The sequence below is a fragment of the Chiloscyllium punctatum genome, chromosome 10 (assembly GCF_047496795.1).
Source record: "Chiloscyllium punctatum isolate Juve2018m chromosome 10, sChiPun1.3, whole genome shotgun sequence".
NCBI lineage: Eukaryota > Metazoa > Chordata > Chondrichthyes > Orectolobiformes > Hemiscylliidae > Chiloscyllium > Chiloscyllium punctatum.
In genome coordinates, this window is record NC_092748.1 from 82,716,186 (window position 1) to 82,743,391 (window position 27,206).

Below are 27,206 nucleotides of genomic sequence, written 5' to 3' on the forward strand. Positions count from 1 at the left end.
TGCGTATGTACAGGACAGTATCTCAACTTTTTCAGGGCATGGGAATGTCTAAATATAACTGACTATGACATTGATTCCTGTAGCAAACTATGATTCACTTGTTTTGATTACATTAGTGTGCAGAATCAACAGAAATAACTGTCAGGCAAATTAGGAAACTGATTTAATGACTATCCAAGTTTATTAAGTTAAAACAGAACTGCACTGTCTTGATGAAAGGCCTTTACTTGCACAGATTGCTGGCTGTTTTTTACAGATCAGAAGCTTTTCCATCATAGCTGGAGCTAGGGTGTATGTTTTGTCATGTGCTATGGAGAAACAAACTCCTTCAACATGTCTGCTATTTCAGAATTTTATAATTAAAAAGGCAGTTGTGTTCATTACTATGGAGTCTTGTGACCATGCCTCCTGGGGAGGAAAAACAGCTACCTTTGAGATAGTTGTTGTGGTTCTGTTCGCTGAGCTGGGAATTTGTCTTGCAAACGTTTCGTCCCCTGTCTAGGTGACATCCTCAGTACTTGGGAGCCTCCTGTGAAGCGCTTCTGTGCTGTTTCCTCCGGCAATTATAGTGGCCTGTCTCTGCCGCTTCCGGTTGTCAGTTCGAGCTGTCCGCTGTAGTGGCCGGTATATTGGGTCCAGGTCGATGTGTTTGTCCCATAGACAGGGGACGAAATTTGGATTCAATTCAAATCTGGAATGAAAAGCTAGCCTAATACAATCATGTAACTATTGTGGACTGTTGTAAGAATTCAATTGTTGCACTAATGTCTTTTAGGGAAAGAAATCTGCCTTCCTTACCTGATGTGACTCCAGATGCATTGCCATATGCTTGACTGTTAACTTGCCTAATAGGCATTCAGGATTAGTGGTGCTGGAAGAGCACAGTAGTTCATGCAGCATCCAACGAGCAGCGAAATCGACGTTTCGGGCAAAAGCCCTTCATCAGGAATAAAGGCAGTGAGCCTGAAGCATGGAGAGATAAGCTAGAGGAGGGTGGGGGTGGGGAGAGAGTAGCATAGAGTACAGTGGGTGAGTGGGGGAGGAGATGAAGGTGATAGGTCAAGGAGGAGGAGAGGATAGGCATTCAGGGCTAGACAACTAATGCTGATCTAGACAGTTACACCCACATTCCATAAACAACTTTACAACAAAAACCTGCATTCTAAACAGGCAAGTGTGTGCACCCATTTCAGGGGAAAAGTGGAAAGCCATTAGTACATCTTGTAGGGATGGGTATAACTTGCAATTCCATAAGCTTTTTTTCTTGGACAGGATCACGTCTGTAGAAGATTAAAACACAATAGTTAGCATTCCAGCCCGATCAAAAGATATTTCAGCATACTTGAAGGTAGTAAGGACTGCAGATGCTAGAAATCAGAGTCAATAAAATGTGGAGCTGTAAAGGCAGAGCAGGTCACACATCGGAGGAGCAGAAAGGTCAACATTTTGGGTCATGACTGGGGAGGGGGAAAAGGAGCTCATCTAACCATCCCACCCTTCCCACTGACAAATCACAATAACCCCTACCTGCATCCACCTATCACCATCCCACCTACCTTTCCCCAGCCCCACCCCCTCTATTTATTTCTGAGGTCCCTCACCCCCTCCAAACCAACGAGGGGTTCTGACCCAAAATGTCAACTTTCCTGCTCCACCGATGCTGTCTGACATGCTGTGCTTTTCCGGCTCCCCTTTTTATCGATACTTCAACATAGATTGTCTGACTGACGGTGACTTCAGACAGTCTTGTCCTATTACATGGTTATAGCAGCCTTGTTGGACTGTGATTTTGTTTTAAAAACAGATACAGATATAAATTAACATTTTTTGATGCTCTAATAGCAGTCTTGATGATAAGACTAAGGACTTTTGCCCGAAACGTCGATTTTCCTGCTCCTCGGATGCTGCCTGACCTGCTGTGCTTTTCCAGCATCACTCTAATCTACACATGAAAAGAGTAGATATGTCAATTATTTCTCTCCCACTCCCATTGCTTGCTTTTCATAGCACTTCTAAAGTGCAAGTATGTACAGGGAGTATATTAGAAACAATATACATAATCTAGCCTTTAACAGCTGATTGTTAATTACTTACTCTTTAATTACAACATAATTTGAGGTATTACTTCTAATCAATCTTTGATTGTTGGCTGGTGGCTTCTTGATAATTCAGTGGGGGTTAGAAATTGAATTAGTTTGTAATACAACCTGATAGCACAAAATAACTTCTGTCCAAGGTATTGTGTTTTGGGTGGCTTTCCGGGTTTGTTGGACTAACAGTATGTATTGCAAACAGCCTCTAGAACTACCCTAGTTAAGCAAACTAAATCTCAACCTAAAAATATAGAATCCAGATCTGCTTAAAATTGAATGGAATTTCTTGGAAAGGCTTTGCTTTGAAATCGATTTATTGTCAATGTAAAAGCAAAACCATTTCACACTGATACATATTGAACTTGTTTGGATGTACCCATATAGCGAAACAACTGCTGCATCTAAATACAACTTTAAAGATGAAAGATATCTCACAATCATCACATTGATAGTTATAAAGGCCACAGAAAGATCCAAGATGTTGTACTAACTTCTTCCAATACAAGTTCTCCAAGCATCAGACTTAATACCAGGAAATCAAGTTCTAGGCTAGACTTCAGTTAGATAAAGTTGCAAAATGCAAGAAAGGTGGCTATGAAGCTTTATGGCATATATTTCTGCCTTATGATGTGTACCAAGTAGTTAAATTTGTTTGAACGAGTTTAATTAAGTGGAATCTCAAAGCAGAAACTTTCTAAATTTAAAAGCTAACCTGCCTTTCCAAAATCAACCTCTTTCAATAAATACGTTGCAATTTTTTTTAATGATTATACCTTCAATGTGGAAATGTCATGTTTGTATGAGCCAGTTGGGAGCTATTTGCAGATTCATTACTGTACAAAATTACAGAAATTGCAACAAAATGAATCATTAAGTAGCATCTTGGTATCAAAGAACAAAATTGTTTTGGTTAACTAAAGTAATAGACTATGAACTACAAGATTCTGGATTAGTGGTGCTGGAAGAGCACAGCAGTTCAGGCAGCATCCAAGGAGCAGCGAAATCGACGTTTCGGGCAAAAGCCCTTCATCAGGAATCAAGGCAGTGAGTCTGAAGCGTGGAGAGATAAGCTAGAGGAGGGTGGGGGTGGGGGGAAAGTAGAATAGAGTACAATGGGTAAGTGGGGGAGGGGATGAAGGTGATAGGTCAGGGAGGAGAGGGTGGAGTGGATAGGTGGAAAAGGAGATAGGCAAGTCGGACAAGTCATGGGGACAGTGCTGAGCTGGAAGTTTGGAACTCAGGTGAGGTGGGGGAAGGGGAAATGAGGAAGCTGTTGAAGTCCACATTGATGCCCTGGGGTTGAAGTGTTCCGAGGCGGAAGATGAGGCGTTCTTCCTCCAGGCGTCTGGTGGTGAGGGAGCGGCGGTGAAGGAGGCCCAGGATCTCCATGTCCTCAGCAGAGTGGGAGGGGGAGTTGAAACGTTGGGCCATGGGGGCGGTGTGGTTGATTGGTGCGGGTGTCCCGGAGATGTTCCCTAAAGCGCTCTGCTAGGAGGCGCCCAGTCTCCCCAACGTAGAGGAGACTGTATCGGGAGCAACGGATACAATAAATGATATTAGTGGATGTGTAAGTAAAACTTTGATGGATGTGGAAGGCTCCTTTAGGGCCTTGGATAGAGGTGAGGGAGGAGGTGTGGGCGCAGGTTTTACAGTTCCTGCGGTGGCAGGGGAAAGTGCCAGAATAGGAGGGTGGGTTGTAGGGGGGGCGTGGACCTGACCAGGTAGTCAAGGAGGAAATGGTCTTTGCGGAAGGCGGAAAGGGGTGGGGAGGGAAATATATTCCTGGTGGTGGGGTCTGTTTGGAGGTGGCGGAAATGTCAGCGGATGATTTGGTTTATGCGAAGGTTGGTAGGGTGGAAGGTGAGCACCAGGGGCGTTCTGTCCTTGTTACGGTTGAAGGGGTGGGGTCTGAGGGCGGAGGTGCGGGATGTGGACGAGATGCGTTGGAGGGCATCTTTAACCACGTGGGAAGGGAAATTGCGGTCTCTAAAGAAGCAGGCCATCTGATGTGTTCTGTGGTGGAACTGGTCCTCCTGGGAGCAGATACGGCAGAGGTGGAGGAATTGGGAATACGGGATAGCATTTTTGCAAGAGGTGGGAAGAGGTGTAATCCAGGTAGCTGTGGGAGTCGGTGGGTTTGTAAAACATGTCAGTGTCAAGTCGGTCGTCATTAATGGAGATGGAGAGATTCAGGAAGGGGAGGGAGGTGTCAGAGATGGTCCAGGTAAATTTAAGGTCAGGGTGGAATGCGTTGGTGAAGTTAATAAATCGCTCAACCTCCTCGCGGGAGCACGAGGTGGCGCCAATGCAGTCATCGATGTAGCGGAGGAAGAGGTGGGGAATGGTGCCAGTGTAATTACGGAAGATCAACTGTTCTACATAGCCAACAAAGAGACAGGCATAGCTGGGGCCCATATGTGTGGCTATGGCTACCCCTTTGGAGTGGAGGAAGTGGGAGGATTCAAAGGAGAAATTGTTAAGGGTGAGGACCAGTTCGGCCAAACGAATGAGTGTGTCGGTGGAGGGGTACTGTTGGGAACATCTGGAGAGGAATAAAATGGAGGGCTTGGAGGCCCTGGTCATGGCGGATGGAGGTGTAGAAGGATTGGATTGGTGAAGATGAGGCGTTGGGGGCCGGGGAAACGGAAGTCTTGGAGGAGGTGGAGGGCGTTGGTGATGTCTCGAACGTATGTGGGGAGTTCCTGGACTAGGGGGGATAGGACAGTGTCGAGGTAGGTAGAGATGAGTTCAGTGGGGCAGGAGCATGCTGAGACAATGGGTTGGCCAGGTTTGTGGATCTTGGGAAGGAGGTAGAACCGGGCAATGCGGGGTTCCCGGACTATGAGGTTGGAAGCTGTGGGTAGGAGATCTCCTGAGGTGATGAGGTTCTGTAAGGTCTGGGAGATGATGGTTTGGTGATGGAGGGTGGGGTCATGGTCTAGGTGGCAGTAGGAAGAGGTGTCCTCGAGTTGGCGTTTGGCGTCAGCAGTGCAAACTACAAGAGCTTTGTTTTACTATGTGCATATTTGTTAATCTGTTTTATAACATTTATCATTTAAAATTTAAATATCCGTATGGAGATATTTTGATATCAGCACTTTAATATTAATGATTTTTTTGCATAACTGTGGAAAAAAAAGCAAGAAAGTTCTCTTCATCTTTTTTTCCTGTATAGGTGGTGCTTTTCCATACACCATTGGTAGGATTGAACATGGATTCAACGTCCGCCCTGACTTGTGTGCAAGGGACAACAAGGCAAACCCTCGAAAGTACCTGAACCATTTTTACACAGACTCATTAGTACATGATCCACTTGCACTAAAGATGTTGGTGGAAGTGATAGGGAAAGTGAGTTTGGATATTTTGTCACATTTTTGTTCACAGCCCATTGCTCAAATTGAAGGTTAATCTGTACAATGACTAAAAAGTTATAATGTTCAAATAAAAACAGAAAGTGTTGAAAGTACACTGCCAGTCTCACAAGTAGGGAGAGAAAGAGTTAACATTTCAATTAAAAAGATACAGATGTAATAGGTTTTCAGCCAATACAGAGGCACTGAAAGTAATGGTGAGTGGAAAAGAACAAAAAGGTCTGTGATCGGATGAAGGCAGACATGATTTCTGCAAAAGGGCGTGGCAATGGCACAAGTCAAATAAAGGAAGTCATTTCTAGCTGAGGTATGAATGGCAGAATCATGAACAGCTTCTGTCAAATAAAAAGAAAAAAATTGAAACAAAATGGTGGCAGAAGTTATTATCTAAAATTGTCAAACTCAATGTTTATTTTCTGTAAAATATCTAATGAAAAGGTGAAGTGTTGTTGCTCTTAGTTTACCTTGAGCCTCATTGAAACACTGCAGGAGGGTGAGGACAGAGGTTAGATTGGGAACAAGATGATGAATTAAATTTCAAGTGTTGTAATTTTTATACATTTCAAATTTAGGTATAACACCACTTTCAAAATGTGTAACATGTTTATATAGAAAAGTTTTAAAATATCCATGCAATCACAAAATGTTTACCCTCATGCTTATCCCAGCTCCAGGATCCAGCAGCTTCTCTATTTAATGGAAACTCAAAGTCAATACCCGGACTTAACCAATCAAGTACACTGAGACTAGATCAGTCACCAATCATTATCAAAGAGATTAGATCAATCACCAGATCATAGTCAAACACTGAACAATTGGACCTTTTCCTTTTGACAAATTAAAAACCTTACTTTAAATTAAACCTTCCACAACAATAAACACGTGTCATGTTGATTTTTAGTGTTCAGTTTGCCTGTTTTTCCTAAGTACAGAAATCAGCGTTGAGAAGTGGGTTTCCTCTGGGTGCTCCAGTTTCCTCCCACAGTTCAAAAATGTGCAGGTTAGGTGAATTCGCTATGCTAAATTGCCCGTAGTGTTAGGTGAAGGGGTAAATGTAGGGGAATGGGTCTGGGTGAGTTGCTCTTCGAAGGGTCAGTGTGGACTTGTTGGGCCGAAGGGCCTGTTTGCACACTGTAAGTAATCTAATCTAAATGGAAGTATCTTTCATCTGCATTTAGAACTGTAAAATTGAGGTTGATGTTCTATGTGATCAACTTGTTTGTGAGTCGTGTGAGATACTTGACCTCAAGTCATACTAATGAATAAGATCTGACCATCAGCAGATGCAGAGATATCAATGATCAGATACTGACAGACTAACAAAGTCAGCACTTAGCAGTCAATGCAGAGGTGGATTTTCTACTTGGGAATACAAGCTAATGATCACAAGTGAATATGCAGGCCAGTGCTTCCTGTTCTCCAGTAGAGTATTTGCCTGCAGTTTCTGTCAATGGATTTCTCTTCCTTCAATGCACTGGGAAAAGACAGTTCCTATCGTAGTTCCTGCTGTACCAGTTGTGACAAAAGCTTTTGCATGTGGGTTGAAAAAGTCTACCACAGATGTTGTTTGCCTTTAACATTTAAAATGTTGTTTGCTGTGTAATTGTCTATTTCCATCATGTATCCTTTTGCAATAACTTTCAAGTAGACCCCATTATCTGAGTGCTTAGAGACAGGTTATGATAGAAACGATTGTAATACTGAGGAAAATGACAATTCTTTCACATTTATATAAGGGTGAAGTACATGAATGGCTTTGACATTATCAGGTGCAGACTTTACTCTGGCTGAAGTCACTTCATACTCTTGAGAGTCAATCTTGGATACCATAAATAGGCGTAAGTCCTTGTTGGGCCAATGGGCTGAGAAGTGGCAGATGGAGTTTATTTCAGATAAACGCAAGGTGCTGCATTTTGGGAAAGCAAATCTTAGCAGGACTTATACATTTAATGGTAAGGTCCTCGGGAGTGTTGCTAAACAAAGAGACCTTGGAGTGCAGGTTCATAGTTCCTTGAAAGTGGAGTTGCAGGTAGATAGGATAGTGAAAAAGGTGTTTGGTATGCTTTCCTTTATTGGTCAGAGTAATGAGTACAGGAGCTGGGAAGTCATGTTGCGGCTGTACAGGACATTGGTTAGGCCACGGTTGGAATATTGCGTGCAATTCTGGTCTCCTTCCTATCGGAAAGATGTTGTGAAACTCGAAAGGGTTCAGAAAAGATTTACAAGGATGTTGCCATGATTGGAGGATTTGAGCTATAGGGAGAGACTGAAACAGGCTGGGGCTGTTTTCCCTGGAGCGTCGGAGGCTGAGTGATGACCTTATAGAGGTTTACAAAATTATGAGGGGCATGGATAGGATAAATGGACAAAGTCTTTTCCCTGGAGTCGGGGAGTCCAGAACTAGAGGGCATAAGTTTAGGGTGAGAGGGGAATGATATAAAAGAGACCTAAGGGGCAACTTTTTCACGCAGAGGGTGGTGCGTGTATGGAATAAGCAGTCAGAGGATGTGTGGAGGCTGGTACAGTTGCAACATTTAAGAGGCATTTGAATGGGTCTATGAATAGGAAGGGTTTGGAGGGATATGGGCAGGGCGCTGGCAGGTAGGACTAGATGGGGTTGGGATATCTGATTGGCATGGACCGGTTGGACCGAAGGGTCTGTTTCCATGCTGTACATCTCTATGACTCTAAGTTTGAAACCACGCTGAGGCTTACTCCCATAAAGCTCTGCCTTTGGCTACATAGATTATGAACCTGCTTAGGATAATATCTTTGTGATGTACTGAAGGTGTGATTATTCCCCAAATCAAAATCAATGACTCATCATAAGCCTGAATAAGTGTGTCACAGGAGTGAAATAAAAATAATAGTAGATTTGTTCCTGAAACTAGATACTATTGTGCTAACATCAAATAAGAAGCAATGCTCTTACGTCTGTGATATCAAGGTGACTCACTTAGTTGAACACAAACCAACTGAAAATTACACAGAAAACCAGAATCTCACACATCACACTTGTAGGCTGAAAGGAGATGTTTGGTTGGCCTGTGTATTTACAGCATTTTCTGTTTTAACTTCAAATTTTTGGATTCTACAGCACTTTTTCTCTTGAACAATGTACTAAAACCTTTATCTGTAAAATAATCAATTTTATACATGATCCCAATAACTGTCTCTTGTGTTTAGGACAGGGTGATGCTGGGGACAGATTATCCATTCCCACTGGGAGAACTGAAACCAGGAACTCTTATCGAATCTATGGAAGAATTCAGTGATGAACTTAAAGTAAGATTAATGTTGAGATCTGCATTATTCAAAGCATTGTGTGTGCATAATATGATAATACTACATGTCTACATTAGTGGTAACTACCCCATCCTAACAACAATAGCATCATAGGCCAGCTGGATTATTGAAAAGGAATTCCAATTTTCGGCCACTGTGATAATTCTCTGTCCCCCTGTCAAACTTCCACCCTGATCACGCTTGAGCCTTTATTCTGCTCTCTGTATCCCAGATGCAACTTTTCCTCATCTTAGATTTAAGATGGACTCCTGACATATACAACTCCCACTCTGACATTTCTCCAGTCTCTTGGCTCCAATTTAGCAATGTAATACTTCATACTGCACTGAAGTGACAAATTAGAATGTGATCACATTTGGACTGGAATTTTAGTCTACCAGCTCCTAACTCAAAGAATGATGATGCCAACTGAACCAAGCTGACATATTATTATCTGAATATTAACTACAGTGCAGAAACATCTTGATTAATACTTAGAAAGTCAATTGCTACTTTCCATCCTTAATGCTGACTCAGTTTAGGAAGACTTAAAAATTTACTATCAGTCTTGAACAATGTTCCAAATTACATTCAGGTCAGTTGCTTATGTGCTCCTTTGGTTTTCAAATATAAAAGGAAAATTTCACCCCTGAAAATGGGTATATTGGAAAAGGATGGTTAGTAAACAGAATTGATTTTAAGACTGGCACCTCAACTCAATTCAGCACACCATTCTCCTATTTGATAGAGGCATATTTGGATACACACGGGTCATCCACTCACCTCAGGCAGAATATTAATTAGTGCTGGTAGACATGTAATTATTGAGAAAATTAACATTCTTATGAGATGTTATTTGGATTAATTTGTTTTCAGTATTACTGATCTGTAAATTTCATGTACAGTTCTCCTTAGTTTAGGAAACTGACTGCTGTGTTCTGCCTCTCCCCACTTCAAGTTTGGTGTAAATCACCTCACAATCCAATCATCTCCATTGGACAATCCAACCCAATCAAATCCCTGCTGTCCAACTTTCCTCATAATAAGTCAAACCTCTATAAATAAATAACTGACACAAAAAGGCAAATACTGAAAATTCACTCACATAAATCCAGTATCAAAATTCATTAGTACCAAAGAAAAATGTTCAACAGGTCCTGCTCAAACAGGGACAGTGGTTGCATTTGTTGGAATTTTGGAAGCCTTTTTTTTAAAGATTCAGTATATGGAGTGTTTCAGACAAAGTTGCTGTTACAGCCTTTGCACTGCTGCAGATGATAGGCAAAGTAAACATTAGATTGGCTGCAAGTTAATCGGAGTGATTTTGGTTTTGACAAACCACTTCCTTCCAAGACAAACGCAGTAGCACCCCTGAAAGAAAAACAGAAATAGCTGGAGAAACTCAGCAGGTCTGGCAGTATCTGTGGAGATAGAAAGCATGTCAATGTTTCGGGTCCGTGAACCTGGTACAGGTTCACGGGTCCCTGCAGCTGTAAAGGCACCAGCCCCAGATCACACTTGCCCATGGTGCACTCAACTTACTGTCAGTCTGGTCTTCATTACCCCCTGTTTGTCAGGATTGGCTATTCTCCCACCGCTTCAACTTGGCGAAGCTGGGCTACAAAACTGCCAGTCATTCAACGGACCAGCAGTTCTCTGAAGTGCAACTTCCTCCCCAGTTGGAAGCAAATCTTTCATCCTTAGCTAGTTAATACTATGCTAAATATTAAATGTGCAGCAAGTATTGGTAGGAATACATTCCCCATCAAATCTTCAGATGGAAGAGTGGGAAAACACAACCATCCAACAAATATGGTCTGAATAAAAGTTAAATCCATATAAATGAGAAATCTTTCAAATTTATCATGAAATGGTTTCATTTGTCTTTCAGGATAAGCTCCTCGCCAAAAATGCACTGGAGTTCCTTGGCTTTGAAAAGAAACAGTTTATTTGATGCATCACGTTTTAATGTATTTTATTCGTCCGGTCAGAAATATCTATACTGTTTGAGACATAGTTGGATTTGGCACTCGATATAATCACCTTCCAAAATGAAATTGTGTAATTCAGTTTATAGGATAAGATGACTACGATTTTAAAATTAACATCTAACCCTGTTTATTTTAATTGTTTACTGTGAAACAGCTCTGACTTGTGTTGACCAACAGAAGCAGTCTTTAAAGTCCTTAATTCTTTATCATCAATTTCAAATGTTTAGTCAAAAGTTGCATACTGCGAACAGAAACAGCAAACCTCTATGGAGAACAACAATTATATTTAAAAATTCTATATTTGCAAACATTTCTTGTCTGTAAAAGTTGAATTCCAGAATGTCTGGTTAACTTTTTCTCCTAATTTCCAATGTTCACATTTACTGGTATTATAAAACCTATTTTGGGAATCTTGTTTAATTTTTTTAAATAAGGTGTTAAATGAGATTTCTATTTGCCCTCTCAGGCCAATGTCTCAAAGCATTATTTTGAAGAAAGAGCAATCCCTTGAGCCCTGAGCAATATTTATCCCTCAATCAACATCATAAATACAGTTTATCTGACCATTATTTAATCGCTGTTTGTGAGACTTTGCTGCATACAAATTAGTTTTCATGTTTCTGGCATTGCATTAGACATTGCACCTCAGAAATACTTCATTCACTAAAAGCAGCTTTGGAAAATTCTAACCTGGTAAAAGACAACATATAAATGTACATTTTCTTTCATTACATCTTTAACGGAGATACTTCCCAGCTCTTTATTCTGGAGAAAAATGACCCTAAATAAATTCTATAAAATACCCTACACTTGGCTTTTCAATACAAAACAGGCGTGTTTAAAAAAAATGACAGAGTATTTAACATCTGCATCGCCTCATCATGGTAACTTCACGAAGAATCGGTTCCTAACATATTTTTAATGATGATTGAACAGAAAAAAAACCAGCAATGTATTAGGAAGGCAATTTTAACATAATCTGTATATGGAGCAGCTGTAACAGAAACCAATGGTAGAAATATTTGTGAAAATTTGCATACTACTCAGAAAAACAGCAAAACTCCACAAAGAACAACTAAATTTTAAAATTTTATATTTGTAAAATATAGGCCAGTTCTGCTCACCCTTATCTATCTGTGAGTAGATGAAAGTAGTTATTGTTAAATATCAATATTAATTTTAAAGTAACCACTTTAAAGAGATGGAATCAACCTGTATATTGAGGACTGTCCAGAGGTCAGGTGCCAAACTGTCCCTATCCCAACCACACTGATGCCAGAAATGTGAATATCCCCATAAAACACAAAATGCTATCTACTAAAACTATTAGGTCTTTCACGTCTTATTGCACAATTACAGTAGCATAAAGTCATGTATTTAAAGTACCCAGACACTATATGTGGGCATCAATGAAATGCTTACATTCAACACAGAATATTTATATCGTTTTTAAACAAAAGACTTAGAACATAGAAGTTACTATCTGGAGGAAGGTTGTTCAGCAGGACCAGTTTGTGCTGCCATTTACCAACCATCCAAACAAATAGTTTCAAATGCCTTTACCTCTCTCACCCTTTCCTCCAATCCATTGTCTCCCTATCCAATCAGATATTGAAATAGAGGTTGCTTCTACTAGTAACCTTGGACATGAACTACACAAACTCCAAAGCTGTTTAAATATGTCACCTCTGCCCTTTATTATCAATTGCTTACATTTAATATTGCTTTTATAACCCTTGTTCTTGACATTGTAAACAATGTTTCCTTTCCTAAATGTAAACACTTCTAATGCATCACTTTTGTTTGGAATTCCTTACACCATTAGCAGCTTAGAGAATCTGCAACATACGCTCTCTAAAGCCTTGCCTTCCAAGAGTGTGATTTTTGGTTTTAAGCCAGCAGAATGTCAGAGGTGCATGTTAGCACAAGGCACATGGAGTTCAATGAATACTGCAATGTTTCCTAGAAGTTGTGCGACAGCTGGGAAAAAGCAGGGTAAAGGACAAGCAAGGCATGCACCAACCAACAGCTGTTTCTTTAAAGGGACCGCGCACATAGTACAATATACGCTGTGCACAGCAAAGGGCTATTTAGAGAGAACGGTGGCAGTGAGTTCCCCTGACTGTGCAAGTTGGATCCATTGGCTACGAAATATGACAAGATACTGATCACTTGAGTCATCTGCATTGTAGTAGTTCTTGTAATTTACTTCAACAGCAGAAGTTTTTAAGTAATCTACAAAGCTCGTTTTAGTTATTCTCCTGGCAAATAGTGGAGCAAGTTAATATTTAATCATAACATAAGTTTTAAATTACTGCTACTGACAAAATTGTAAGAATTATTAAGAAGTATCAATTTAATATATATTTCCTATAATTAATATATGTAATTGAGTACGCCTAGTTTATTCTGTTTTAACCCTTGTGTGTGAACCAATGACCCTGCCTCACTCACCATTTTCTGAGGCAGAGTTCCAAAGTGTGCAATTCTGTCAGACAAAATAATTCTACCCATTTCCGTCCTAAAAGGGAGATTTTTACATTTCAAAACGATCCCCTAGTGTTCATCCACAAGAGAAAACATCTTTTCTACATCCTTCATAGAACATTACAGCGCAGTATTGGCCCTTCGGCCCTCAATGTTGCACCGATCCGTGAAACCAGTCTAAAGCCCATCTAACCTACACTATTCCATTATCATCCATATGTTTATTCAATGACCACTTAACCTTTCCATCAGGATGTAACATATTTCAATTAAGTTACTCCTTATTCCCCTAAACTTCTGTAGGCACAGGCCCATCCTGTTCAACCTAACTCGTGATAACCCAGTCATTCCAGATACCAATCTAGTAAATTTACTTTGAACTGCCTTTACATTTACATTGCATTTACATCATGCTATCTTATATTCTCTCTTAGAAAAGGAGATAAGAATTCTGGTCAGATGGTCTGACCGATATCTTGTATAATTGAAACAAAACATCTTTACTGATATGTTCAACTTCTCTTGCAATAAACGATAACATCCAATAACATCCAAATGGGCGGCACGGTGGTTAGCACTGCTGCCTCACAGCGCCAGAGACCTGGGTTCAATTCCTGCCTCAGGCGACTGACTGTGTGGAGTTTGCACGTTCTCCCCGTGTCTGCGTGGGTTTCCTCCGGGTGCTCCGGTTTCCTCCCACAGTCCAACGATGTGCAGGTCAGGTGAATTGGCCATGCTGAATTGCCCATAGTGTTAGGTAAGGGGTAAATGTAGGGGTATGGGTGGGTTACGCTTCGGCGGGTCGGTGTGGACTTCTTGGGCCGAAGGGCCTGTTTCCACACTGTAAAGTAATCTAATCTACTCTTAATAACCTCCTTTGCTTGCATGCTGACTTTTAATGAGTCATGCACTAGAACACCTGGATCTTTCTATACTTTAGAATTCTGTAATGGTTCTCCATTTAAGTAATACTCTAAAGTAATATCATTCCTGCCAAAGTGAACAACATTTTTGTTTGCCACATTGTATTCCATCTGCCAGATTTTACCCATTCATTCAGGTTATTCCTATCCATCTTGCAGCTTCATGTGCTCTTAACACATAATTTCTTTCCCATCTTTCTGTCATCCTTGAATTTAGCTACCTTGTATTTATACCCCTCATCAAAACTTTTGATATAAATTGCAAAAAACAGAGGGCCCAACAACAAATCCCTGCAATACTTTACTCACTACATCTTGTCAATTGGACAAAGACCTATTTATGCGTACTCTGCTTTCTACCAGGCAGCGCTGTTCCTGTGCCTTTATCTAGCTTCCTATTTTTCTTAAATGTCATATATTCCCTCAATGTTCAGGATGGAATCCTTGTCATCATGCAGCCCCATCTCTGTAACAGCAATCAGATCATATTTACTTCGATATGTGGATTCAATTCATTTATTTTGTTACAAATACTATGCATGTTCAGATAAACTTTTTTTTTAAGATTAGATTAGATTCCTTACATTGTGGAAACAGGCCCTTCGGCCTAACACCCAGACCCATTTCTCTCTGAGTAATGCACCTAACACTACGGGCAATTTAGAAAGGCCAATTCACCTAACCTGCACACCTTTGGAATGTGGGAAGAAACCCACACAGACACAGGGAGAATGTGCAAACTCCACACAGACAGTCGCCCAAGGCTAGAATCAAACTTGGATCCCTAGTGCTATGAAGCAGCAGTGCTAACCACTGAGCCACCGTGCTGTCCCAACTCTACTACTCTATTCTAACATCTACTCTTGACTGTTGATGTATTTTTAGGTTTATTCTTCCTATCCCTTCATGCCATATTCTGACTCTTAATACTCACATTACTATTTTGCTCTCCTGGCTTGACTATATTCCTTGATTTGCTGTATCTACCCAAACTTGACCCTTCACCTCATTGTTTAATTTAAAGCCCTCTCTTGTTCCCTAGTTATCTGATTTTCAAGAACACTGACCCCAGTGTGGTTCAGGTGCAGACCTTCACAATGATATCGTCCCCACTTTACCGAGCACTGATACTAGTACCCTAAATGAGTTGTCTAATCATGTAAGAACATACAGGAAAGGAAAAATATTGTGACACACCATACATACAAGTACAGGAATCTGATCTATCCAGGCGACGAAGTAGTTTTTTTCTGTATTAGTAATCCAGAGACACATGTAATGTACTGCTGACCTGGGTTTGAATCCCACTGTGCCAGATAGTGGAATTTGAATTCAATAAAAGATATGGAATAAAACAAGTTATGAGGACGATGAAGCAATTGTCATAAAACATCTGGATCACTAACCAACTTCAGGAAAAGAAAACTATTGTAATGACCTGTACATGATTCCAGAGCCTCCCCACCACTGCCACAACCCCCACACTCCAGGAATCTGTACTGCTCCATGTTTAAGAACACTTGGAGGAGGCACTGAGATGTCAAGGACACAGAATGTACTCTGGGTGTGGGGCTTAAATGTCCATCACAAAGCCTCAAATCCAAAAGGACATAGCTGCCAGAATGGTTCTACAGCAATTAGGGAACTAACAAGAGGAAAAAAAACATACTTAACCTCAGCCCACCAATCTGCCTGCCACAAATGCATCTGTCCAGGACAGAATCAATAAGAGTGACCACTGCACAGTTCTTGGGGAGAAGTCATAGAGTCACAGAGATGTACAGCACAGAAACATGTCCATGCCAACTGGATGTCCTAAATTAACCTAGTCCCATTTGCCAGCACTTGGCTCATATCCTTATAAATCCTTCCTGTTCATTTATCCATCCAGATGCCTTTTAAATGTTGTATTTGTACCAGCCTCTCTCTGGAGCTCATTCCAAACAAGCACCAACTGCGTGAAAAGGTTGCCCTTTAGGTCTCTATTATATCTTTCCCCTCTCACCCTAAACCTATGCTCTCGAGTCCTGGACTCACCCACCCCAGGGAAAAGTCCTTGTCTAATTATCTTCTCCATGCCCCTCATGATTTTATAAACCTCCAGAAGGTCACCCCTCAGCCTCTGACACTCCAGGGAAAACAGCCCCAGCCTAATCAGCCTCTTCCTATAGTTCAAACTCTCCAACCCTGGCAACGTCTTTGTAAATCTTTTCTGAATCCTTTCATGTTTTACAACGTCCTTCCTATAGGAGAGAGACCAAATTTCACACAATATTTCAAAAGTGGCTTAACCTGTGCAGCTGCAATATCTCTCAACTCGTATACTCAATGCATTGACCAATAAAGAAAAGCCTTCTTAACTATCCTATCTACCAGAAACTCTACTTTCAAGGAACTATGAACCTACACTCCAAAGTGCCTTTGTTCAGAAACACTCCCCAGGACCTTACTGTTAAGTGTACAAGTTTTGCCCTGATTTACCTTTCCAAAATGCAGCCCCTTCCATCCGATCTAAATTAAACTTCATCTGCCACTCCTCGACCCATTGGCCCACCTGATCAAGATCACGAGGTAACCATCTTCGTTGCCCACTATACCAATGCCTTATGAATTTATTTTAGTCGCTTTTTTTTACATTCTCCAATCCTATACATTTTTCAATATTTAATCAAAACTTTGTCTCACTCTTCACCTTGATAGGAACGTGCTGGCTCTGCACTTTCACTATCTCCTTTTTGAGATACTCCCCTCTGTTCTGATGTAGATTTCCGACAGGCCATTGCGCCCCGTCCACTTTCATCAAGAAGGTAATCGATAATTGATCTGCACATTTTCTCTGTCTGTCTCCAGAAATGCTACCGAACCTCCTGTGTTTTCCAGCTTTTCCTGTTATTTTAAATTCTGTCATTTTAGAATGTGCAGTTTTGGAGCCGTTAATTGTCTCTCTCTTTTTCATACCAAAATGAATCACTTCACATTTTGAAGTAATTTGTATCCACTTTGAATTATCATACAGATCGTGTGTTTGTTGTTGCTTGAAGACAACGAGACGAAGAGAATAACATTACTGGGGCCCTAAAGCTCGATTTTACTGCAGGTTCCCCCTCCCCCCCAGACACCTTCCGGACTACAGATCCCAACATGCATTGCAGCCCAGCCTTCCGGCGAGGTAAGAATCGGGTTGGTGCCCTCATTTCCGGTAATTGTCTGCGCGCATGTTTGTGGGCCGCAGTGCGCATGCGCGAGCTGCGCGACGCTGGGAGTTGGTCGCGGTGTCGGGTAAATGGCAGCTTCAGCCGCATCGTCGAAATGGTATTTCACTCGGGAGCAGCTGGAGAACACGCCATCCCGGCGGTGCGGGATCGACACCGACAAGGAGCTCTCGTACCGGCAACAGGCCGCCAATTTAGTCCAGGACATGGGCCAGCGGCTCAATGTGTATCCTTGCCGCCGGGGGAAATGAAACGATCTCTTAAGAAATGTCGGCGATAAGGGTTAGGGAGCGGGAGGCCTAGCTACCGGGCCTGACACGGCGGCGCCTGAGCGGTCCCCCTGTTCCGCAGGGAAGGTGGGGGGTGGAGGAACGGGGTGGGGGGGAATGGTGGCCGAATGGAAGCAGAATTGTCGGTGTTTAAAAGTGGTCGGCGGTGCTGAAGTTGGTGGCCGGGAGCGGGCTCGGGGCCCGGAGTCCGGCCGATGCCGGAGCGCTTCATTTTCGCAGGCGCCGTTTTTGGCGGCACCTCGTTTCCTTGCGGTTTCCCGCTGAGGTTGCCGATGTTTCTGGGTCGCTTACGAGACCAGGGCGATCTTATCCCCAACTTAGGGGTGATCCGTTTCTCGCCCATCTTCACCTCACTAGATGGAAAAAAGGGGTGTAGAGAGGCCCGGATCCAGGATGGAACTGGAGGTGCAACAGGGCACAAAAGACAACATGGCTGCCGGCAGCAGACCGGCAATCGTGCTAATGGCGCCACGCTTTGAAGTCATACAATCTAATTGATAAGAACAAACCTAAGCGTCAGCATTTAGACTTATATTTGCAGGCTTGTCGATTATGCAAAATATAAAATTCGTGATTCATTCGTGAGGATTATCATATCTGGGCGAGGGAGGGGAAGTAATTGATTTTTTTTTTCCCCGGACATTTGGTTGTGTGAATGTTGTCAATTAGTTCAGATATCATTGGTCATAGTTTATCCTTATCTGGACTACAATTGCTGACTTTTCTTCTAATTTTGTATTTTGGAGCGTAAATATTAAAAAGGCCTTTGTGCTAGTGACTTTTATTTCTAAATGAATTAGAAAAGTATTTAAGGTTAATAGGAAAAATGTATTTCTAATCGTGTCATGCCATCTAACTTTTGTGACAATATGGATGCGCGTTTCCTTTTTTTAAAGGTGTGCAGCCAGAAATTTGTTGAGATGATTTCGCGTTAAGGTGACGTGCCCTGTACCAAGGAAATACGATGCATTTAATCTTTTGTTTCTGTTAGTGAAGGAATTCACGCTACCATTACCTATATAGTCTATGACAAATGTGGTTCTTGCATGTTAATGTCAATTTTATAATATATAATTAAGCAATCTGTGGGCAAGTAGAAGTGACTGGCTAATTCTGTGTCTTTGTTCAAAGTACACACTTCATAGGAAATCTCCTAAGTATAAATATATAATTATGCTCATTACTAATAGTGATGAAGTTATGAGCAGTGTGAACAGGTTAGCAGGCACTGGAATCACAACATGGTTCCAAGTAAATGTTTGAATAAGACAAGATTTTGTTCAGATGTCCCTTTCAGAACTGCGATTTGAATAACTTTTGGGCCAACTTGCCCATTTGCTAAAATTGGTCACTTTAATCAATTTCTGTTCCTACCTTTTTTAATTGCGTCTTATGGGAACAATTGAAGATATACAGATTCTGAGGGTCTCCTGCATCATATATTCTTGGTGCATGTCTACATTTTTAAAAACTTGATGTATTTCAATTCTATTATGACTAAGATAAATGAACAGTGACATACAGTTCAGGCTACTTTTTTTGTTTGCTTTCTCTTGCTTCTTGGAAACATCAGTTAATTCCAAAGACCAAGGTTCTTTTATACTAAAGTCTTAAATAATATGCATGCTTTAATGGATATTGTCAACTAGTTGGGCAACTGTAGGGAATCTAATCAAAGATTTTTTTGAAAGATTGCATGTTCCATGTCCTACTTGGTTTCCACAGGAGTTTAATTTAATGCTACTGAATTAGCCTGAATTGACTGGGACTTTTTCCCCCAGAAATGTCAGAGGCTGAAGGGTGACCTTTATAGAGGTTTACAAACTCATGAGGGGCATGGATAGAATAAAGACCCAAGGTGTCTTCCTAAGATGTTGAGGTCCAAAACCAGATGGCATAGATTTAAGGTGAGAGGGTAAACGTTTTAAAGAAAAAGGCCTGAGGTTTAAAAGTTTTCTGGATTGGTCTATGAATAGCAAAGGTTGAGAGGGACATGGGCCAAATAGTGGCAAATGAGGCTTTGTCAGATTGGGATGTCTGGTTGGTGCAGAAGAGTTGGGTATTTGTTCTGTGCTGCTGTTATGTGCTTGAATAATTCTGGTCAAGTGTGGTGTTAGAAAAGCACAGCAGGTCAGGTAGCATCCGAGGAGCAGTAGAATTGATGTTTCTGGCAAGAGTCCTTCATTGGTTATGGGGCTTGTGAGGTGGCGGGGGAGGAGAGATAATTGAGTCCGATAGGTAGATGGAGGTAGGGGTAATAGTGATAAGTTGGAGAGGAGGGTGGAGCACATAAGTGGGAAGGGAGATGGGCAGGTCATGAGTGGTGCTGAGTTGGAAGGTTGGAACTGGGATAAGGTGGGGGGATGGGGAAATGAGGAAACTAGTGAAGTCCATGTTGATGTCATGTGGTTGGAAGGTCCCAAGACAGAAGATGAAGCGTTGGGTGGTTAGGGTGTGGCAATGGAGGAGGCCCAGGATCATCATGTCCTTAGCAGAGTGGGAGGGGCAATTGAAAGGTTCGGCCACGGGACATAGGGGTTGTTTGGTGCAGTGTCCGAGAGATGTTCTCTGAAGCGCTCTGGAAGTAGGTATCCTGTCTCTTCAGTGTGGAGAAGATGCATTGAGAGCAACGGATACAATAAATGTGTGGAAGTGTAGGTAAAACTGTGGGTGTGGATGCTCCTTTGATACCTTGGACGTGTGGGTGCAGATTTTGCAATTCCTGTAGTGGTAGTGCCAGGGGGTGGGGGTTGGGGTGGAAGAGGGAGAGAGAGGGAGGGAGATGGGGAGGAGGGAGAGAGAGCACGGACCTGACGACAAGTTAGCTGTGGAGAAATTGTCTTTATGGGAAAAAAAGATATGGGTGGGTAGGGAAATATGTGGTGGCGGGGTCCCTTTGTAGATGGCAGAAATGGTGGATGTCAATGCAATATATTCCGTTTGTAGGTGCCAATTTCTACTACAAACGGACCCCACCACCAGAGATATACTTCCCTCCCTAACCCTTTCTGTAAAGACCATTCCCTCCGTCACTGCATTGCTAGGTCCACACTTCACCCATATTCCCCCCCCCCCCCCCCTTAAAAAAAATGCACTCCCCTCCTGACAGCTTCCTTCTCTATCTCCCCCCCGCCCCCCCCCCCCCCCCCCCCCAATGACCTCCATCCAAGGCTCCAAAGGAGTCTTCCACATCAATCTGTTTTACCTGCACTTCCACATATGTCATTTACTGTATCCGTTGCTCCCAATTGCGGTCTCCTGTACATTGGGGAGACAGCACGCCTACTTGTAGAGCGTTTGAGAGAACATCTATGGGACACCCTCACCAACCAACCCCACTGCCCTGTGGCTGAACAGTTTAAGTCCTCCTCCATACTACATCCTAACCACCTGAGGCCAGGAGGAAGAACACCTCCTTTTCCACTTCGGGACCCTCCAACCCCCCACTTCAATAGTTAGCCTTATCCCCCACCCCCATGTTCAAACTTGGCACCACCCTCGTTGACCTGTCCATCCTCCTTCCCAACTATCTGTTTCCCACCCTCCTCTCCGACCTATCACCATTATCCCACTTCCAACTACCTGTCGCACACTTGGCTACCTTTCCCCTAGCCTCACCCCTCTTTCCACCCCACCCCAATTTATCGCTACCTCCTCGGCTCTCAAGTCTTATTCCTGATGAAGGGTTCTTGCCAAAGCATCGATTCTCCTCCTCGGGTGCTAGCTGACCTGCGCGTTTCCAGCACTGCGCACTCGACTCATCTCCAGCATCTGCAGTCCTCACTTTCTCCTAGAATCATCGTGGCGCAGGGGATACCTTGGTTGATGTATTGCATCAATTATCTGAATAAAAGTTTTCAGTGTTAGTGTAGAATGGAAATTAAGGCCTCTTAGTTAAGTGTTTTCAAATATTTCTGCACCTATTGTAAACACTATATTCTCTCATAAGCAACAGTATAAATTCAAGTTTGTGTTTCTTTCCATTGCTTTATATCTGAGGTGAATTTTTAAAACTGTTCTAAACCTTTTGTTTTCCACTGAATTCTATTTTATCAATGTCTCATTTTGGTTACAGCTTAAGCAATGTTTCCTTGATGTCTTTAGGGTGCACTTTCCTTGACAGATGTTTTAGCTCTCAATTGACCATCAACACTGCAATTGTTTATATGCACAGATTTTATATGCAACATTCTTTCACAAGGTTTCATAGAAATGTAAGTGCTTTTGTTTTTTACTGAGCAGAATTTGGTAGCACTGTTGATTTTTGCACCTCATATTGAAAGATCCTATGAAGTTGTGGGGAATATCTGATTCATTGCTGTTTTAATTGTTGTTAGTGAAAGTTTGTAACTTGTCACTTTATTGTATTTACGCCAGATAATATTTTAATGTGGTTCTAGTATGATCTGTAGAGTTTAACGCAATGATTTTGTCATAAATTAATTTGTAAGCCAAAAGCTGAGCTTTCTCTCTGACCCAGTTTTAATGTTTAATGTGAGTTGGGTTTGGTGAAAGCCAGTGGTTTTATCTACAGATATTCTGAAGATTCTGAGGATACATATGTATGTACTGGATCCTCATCGTTGCTCACCAGACTGTCCTCCCAAAATATCTGCTTAATATTCACTATTGCTGGCTCAGCTTGAGCTTGTGACCCAAACACAGATCGTGATCCACAGTCTGGGAAGTACTGACATCAATTGCTTGCTCTATAAAAAAATCGTAATGAACACTTGTGCGAGTATGAAGTATGCCTTGGCAGTGTTGGAAGTGAGGTAAAACATTTTACATGTTTTTGCAAATAATGAAAGAATATTCTAAGATCAACAGAATTAGAAATCCTTACAAAATTAGGATTAGTATGCAAGTGCGCATTTAAAATTATCAATTTGTACCTACTGCGCAATGCATCTACAAGCAAGTTCCTTTTGCACATTGACGCTATGAAATATCCACTTATGTATTTTTTATTCTTTTTATACAGTTTCTGGTCACATGTTTGTGCTGGCATCTGGTTGATTAATCGTAGTGCTGTAAGTTTGTGCATTCTGGGTGCTGCTAGGTATACAACCTGTGTCTGACACAATTTTGTATATATCAGTTACTTGTATTTATGTTGCAATCTGGCCTCTGGCTGAAAACCAGAGGCCAGATTGAACACTGAGTAGGCAGGCAAGATTTAAAATCATTAGGGTAATGCAACACGGCAAATTTGTATTTCACAAAAATGTAATTTTTAAATGATTTTGTTTACAGGAAGTTAATGTCTGGGCCTTTTTTTCAATCTGTATATGAGGGAAGTTATCTTTGAAGCACTGAGACATTTCAACATGACAGTGTTGCACACGTGCAATTATATTGTTGCCAGTCTTGAAGTTCAACCGAAATGGAATCTTTGATCATATGACCATCCCAACCCATTAGCCATAAGGGATCCTGCCTGAATCAGTGCTATTTGTATCTTTTCAATTACCTTGTTTTATGCACAGAGAAAAGCCAATCTTGTTTCTATCTGCATCATAAGTCTTCAAAAGTTTAAGTCCACTTTTGTGCTCAATACATCCAGCTGATCCATCTTTGGATGTTCAGGGTTGATTGGTCAAATTTGACCAGTTTGATGCCTGTAATCAAGACATATAATCTTTGTGGAACTAACCTAGGGTTATTTTAATACTTGTCTGCATCCTTGAATGCAGGCTGTTGTAAACTTGGCAGCAAGATATGGCAACCATCAGATTTGCTGGAAGGAAATCCATTGGATCAGTATGATTTTCCTTCTTTCTTTATGAAGAGGTGACACTGAATTCCAGTTCACTGAAGATGTCTGCCATCAGCAAGAAAGAATGTGTTCAATGCAGCCCACAGTTTTAACTTTGTCTCATTCTTAAGACTTAGTTGGTGGGAATTAGACTATACCCACGACCTGCAATTCCTGCCAGTCCCCTTGACTTGTCCACCTGCCTATCTTCTTTTCCACCTATCCACTCCACCCTCTCCTCCTTGACCTATCACCTTCATCCCCTCCCCCACTCACCCATTGTACTCTATGCTACTTTCTCCCCACCCCCACCCTCCTCTAGCTTATCTCTCCACACTTCAGGCTCACTGCCTTTATTCCTGATGAAGGGCTTTTGCCCGAAACGTCGATTTCAAAGCTACTTGGATGCTGCCTGAACTGCTGTGCTCTTCGAGCACCACTAATCCAGAATCTGGTTTCCAGCATCTACAGTCATTGTTTTTACCTCTCTGAACTGTATTGTTTGTGGTGCTGTCTGGCATAAAAGCAACGGTTAATATATTAGCATTGGCATCAGCTGATAAGACATTGCCATAAATTGCATAGCAATTGTTTTGCTTGGTTTTATGTTAGCAATACAAATGGATCATGTCAAAATGTCCTTTTTAATGTGGCAAAAAATGAGGTACCTCATCCTTATGCACTGATTCCTTATCACAGTCTGGTTACTTGTAATGCATTTATTTGATCCAATTCCAGAAAAGTCTGTCAAAGGAGAGAATCTCTCATGGCTTTTGTGAATTGATCTTACTGCATTACACATGTTCCGCCTACTGTACTTTTTTGAGAGAAGTTGAGGAATGCACAGGCCTGACCAACAGTCCAGAGATCCACTACCCAGTGAGCAATTCTCTTTTATTCACCTGTCCTGGATTTCTATGCTGCGGTCTATCTTCTAATTAAGTGGTATAAATCATCCTTGCAAGGAAACTTGTCATTTTCTTGGTGAGAGTTGAAAGTGCTGCACAATTTGTAGTAGAAGTTGAATTGTTCGAGGGGCATCTTAAATGAGATTGCTATCTTACACTTCAGCACCTCTCAAGGTTTGAAGTGATACATTTCTCAACAGTCTTATGAAAGTCTGGTCCTGGAGTTAAGGGAATATCTTTCGTTGATGAGAAACATGTGATGTTGGAGCTCTTTTATATATTGGTGCTGATTCATTCTGTGATATAGATGTTGCAAAGGTAGATTCCTGAAGTAGGTTCATTTTGAACAAAGGTTAAATATTTGTTGCAGTACGTTCCTTAAAAATGAGCTTTTGTGAGGTGAAAGAGCACAAATCTATGCCCAACCACATTCTTCTTGTCTCGCAATTAGATTTGCCCTCCAGTCGTCTTTAGCATTATTGTCCTGTGAACAACGTATTAGCGATTAGTCTGGATAGGTGATACCACCTAATGAGATATGCAAACAAGCAGGATGTCACTTACTCCTGACTTTTGTCTCGATACTGTGCAGATTTGGCATTTGTGTCACAACTTCAGTCCTTTCTGCTCAACAGCTTGCAGGCGTGCAGAATATCGCTGTGGATTCTGAGGATGGACAGTTCGGCTGCAGCAACAGAAAACCAGGAGACAGCTCAGCTTTTTGACAGGTGGGGTTTTCCAGCAAGGGATGTTATTGACTGCATTTTGGATTAGAAGCTTGCTGTTGTTTTACAGGTGTGGATGCTCTAGGGTTAGAATTTGATGGCACACCACATTTGCTCCTAGCCATGCACCCTAAGATCAATTGTCTTTGGAAAAGGCAGTCTTAAAATCCCACACTGGTCAATAGATCCATGGATGTGGCTGATCGCTTGATCAGCAAAGGTGATCAATTTTGCAGTTTTCTTCTTGTGTCATACTTGATGGTTTTGGTCTTGAGAAGACAAGCTGTTCTGTCAGTGGTGGTTACCACTTGACCTTTGAACATTTCTTCAAATGTGCAGTGCCAAATCAAAATGGTTCCTGCATTAAAGGTTTCAAAGCATAAGGTTTGGATTCTAGCTGGTATTAAAATTTTCCAAATCTAGCACCTATATTAGGAAACTTCCTTTTGCAAGAACTTGGCGAACAATATGCACGTGAATTTCCATTCTTTCTTTGTTCAATAGTGTTTAAAATAAATTTGAGGTTTACTTTTTCACCTTGGTCTGCAATCAGTAAGTGACGTAGTTCATTATGTAACACTTAGTGTTAGTGTTTGGGGTGTAGAATGGCTTTCTTACTAAACTATCCCTGCTCACTGCCAAATTCTGATTCAGAGAATTTGCATTTAGTAGTGTGCTGTCACTTCCTTGGGATGTCTCAATGCTTCACTGATATCCAATCAAATGTGACCGCTAATGAGTGCAAAGTCCTACCATCAACAAATCAATTCAGCAAATATCTTGATTTTTCTTTATCGTGCTTCAATGAGCACTTTGGACCAGACCATTCTGCTTTGTGAATAGCAGGATCTTTGCATTAGTTGGTATTCATGAATTAAACTACAACTAGAACAGGTTGATGAGGCCTTGGTGTAACATCACGTCTGCAGGCTTGGGCAAAGCTTTCATATATTCATCTCGTGTTGAAATTTCTACTTTTTTGACTTCCACATTTTTTCAATCTGAAAATAATTTAGGTACCTCATATATTACTTAATCATTTGAAGTGTAATGTAAAGAAAGCTAATATGAACAGAGGTTGTTACCTCAATGTTTTTCTTCCTCTGTGAATAAAATGTTATATGCTATTTTGTAAGAATTGTATAGCTCTAGATTATGAATGCAAAAAAGCAGAATTCGAAAGCTAGATTACTGCTTTTGCAGTGTGAAAGTGATTTTGAGACTGCAGTGTCATTTATACTTTGGGGCTATATCAGTTTATTGCAAGTTGTAATTGATGATTTAGCGATAGATTTTGAAGCCATTAGGCACATTTCTTCAGAAAAAAGTAGAATCTGACCATATTTGAATATGCAAGCATTGGCTGGAATGTTCCATGAGGATATATATACTGCTTGTGTAATTTAGCAACCAGCTTAAGAAAGGACAAATCCGGATTTCAGTATTCTAATTTTTAGCGATCATAGTGTTTAGTTAGTAGCAAAAGGAGGTTTATGCAAAAAGGCTTGCCACTAAGAGGGCTAGCTATCCCAAAGTGTTGGCGCAAAAACAGTAAAAGGGTGGTAAAGGGAGAAGTCGGGCCTTTATTGATCGGGGGAGGATTTGAGTGGTGGCAGGGTTATGGCTGAGGTGTTAAATGAATATTTTGCATTTACAAAGCAAGGAGATGCTACCCAGGTCGTTGTAAGAGAAATGGAATCTCGGTAAGTAGAATGTTTAAAATTGATGACATGATATTGGATAGGCTGCAGGAAATCAAACAGGACCAGGTGTGCTGAAATCAAAGGAAATGAGTGAAAATTACAGAGACACCAACAATCTTTTCAAACTTCCTAAGACTCTTGACAGTGTCAGAAGACTGGAAAGTTGTAAACCTAACCCTCTTGTTCAAAAAGTGGTTGCAAACAGCGATGTTCTTAATCAACTGGTTCAGACATATTATGAGAACCTCTAGGTGAGACTTGGACACTACCACTACCAGTGTGCCATAAGAGCCCTTGATTGTAAGGATATGCCCAGCAATTGCAGACCTGTCAGTTAACTCAGAAGTGAAACTGTTTGGACAGTTATTCAGGATAGAATTAAGAGCCACGTGGCAGAATATGGGCAAATGAGGAAAAGCGAGCATGAGTTTCTAAAGGGAAATCTTGTTGAATTTGGTGG

General features: G+C 41.4%; 2 protein-coding genes and 1 long non-coding RNA gene across 6 annotated transcripts in view; 2 read left to right on the forward strand and 1 right to left on the reverse strand.

The window, feature by feature from the left end:
• Positions 1-13,060, forward strand: part of acmsd (aminocarboxymuconate semialdehyde decarboxylase) — a 64,258-nt gene extending 51,198 nt beyond the window's left edge. For both annotated transcript variants that reach the window (XM_072579665.1, XM_072579666.1), the window contains 3 exons: positions 5,269-5,441; positions 8,651-8,749; positions 10,641-13,060. In XM_072579665.1, the coding sequence (XP_072435766.1) occupies positions 5,269-5,441; positions 8,651-8,749; positions 10,641-10,703 (335 nt within the window). In that variant the 3' untranslated portion in view covers positions 10,704-13,060. The remainder of the gene's footprint in view (positions 1-5,268; positions 5,442-8,650; positions 8,750-10,640) is intronic.
• Positions 159-17,325, reverse strand: LOC140482346 (uncharacterized). Its single transcript, XR_011961709.1, has 2 exons — positions 16,843-17,325; positions 159-1,280 (listed from the first exon to the last, which is right to left on the reverse strand). It is a non-coding gene; the product is annotated as an uncharacterized lncRNA (long non-coding RNA).
• A 60-nt stretch (positions 17,326-17,385) lies between these two features.
• The window catches only part of ccnt2a (cyclin T2a), a 29,110-nt gene continuing 19,289 nt past the window's right edge, over positions 17,386-27,206 (forward strand). The window contains exons 1-2 of one of the 3 annotated variants that reach the window (XR_011961708.1): positions 17,386-17,588; positions 21,785-21,866. Coding sequence is in view for 2 of the 3 variants with exons in the window: in XM_072579663.1 (XP_072435764.1) it covers positions 17,434-17,588; positions 21,785-21,866 (237 nt within the window). In the remaining variant the exon portion in view is untranslated. The remainder of the gene's footprint in view (positions 17,589-21,784; positions 21,867-27,206) is intronic. The other 2 variants (XM_072579663.1, XM_072579664.1) reach the window with 2 other exon arrangements.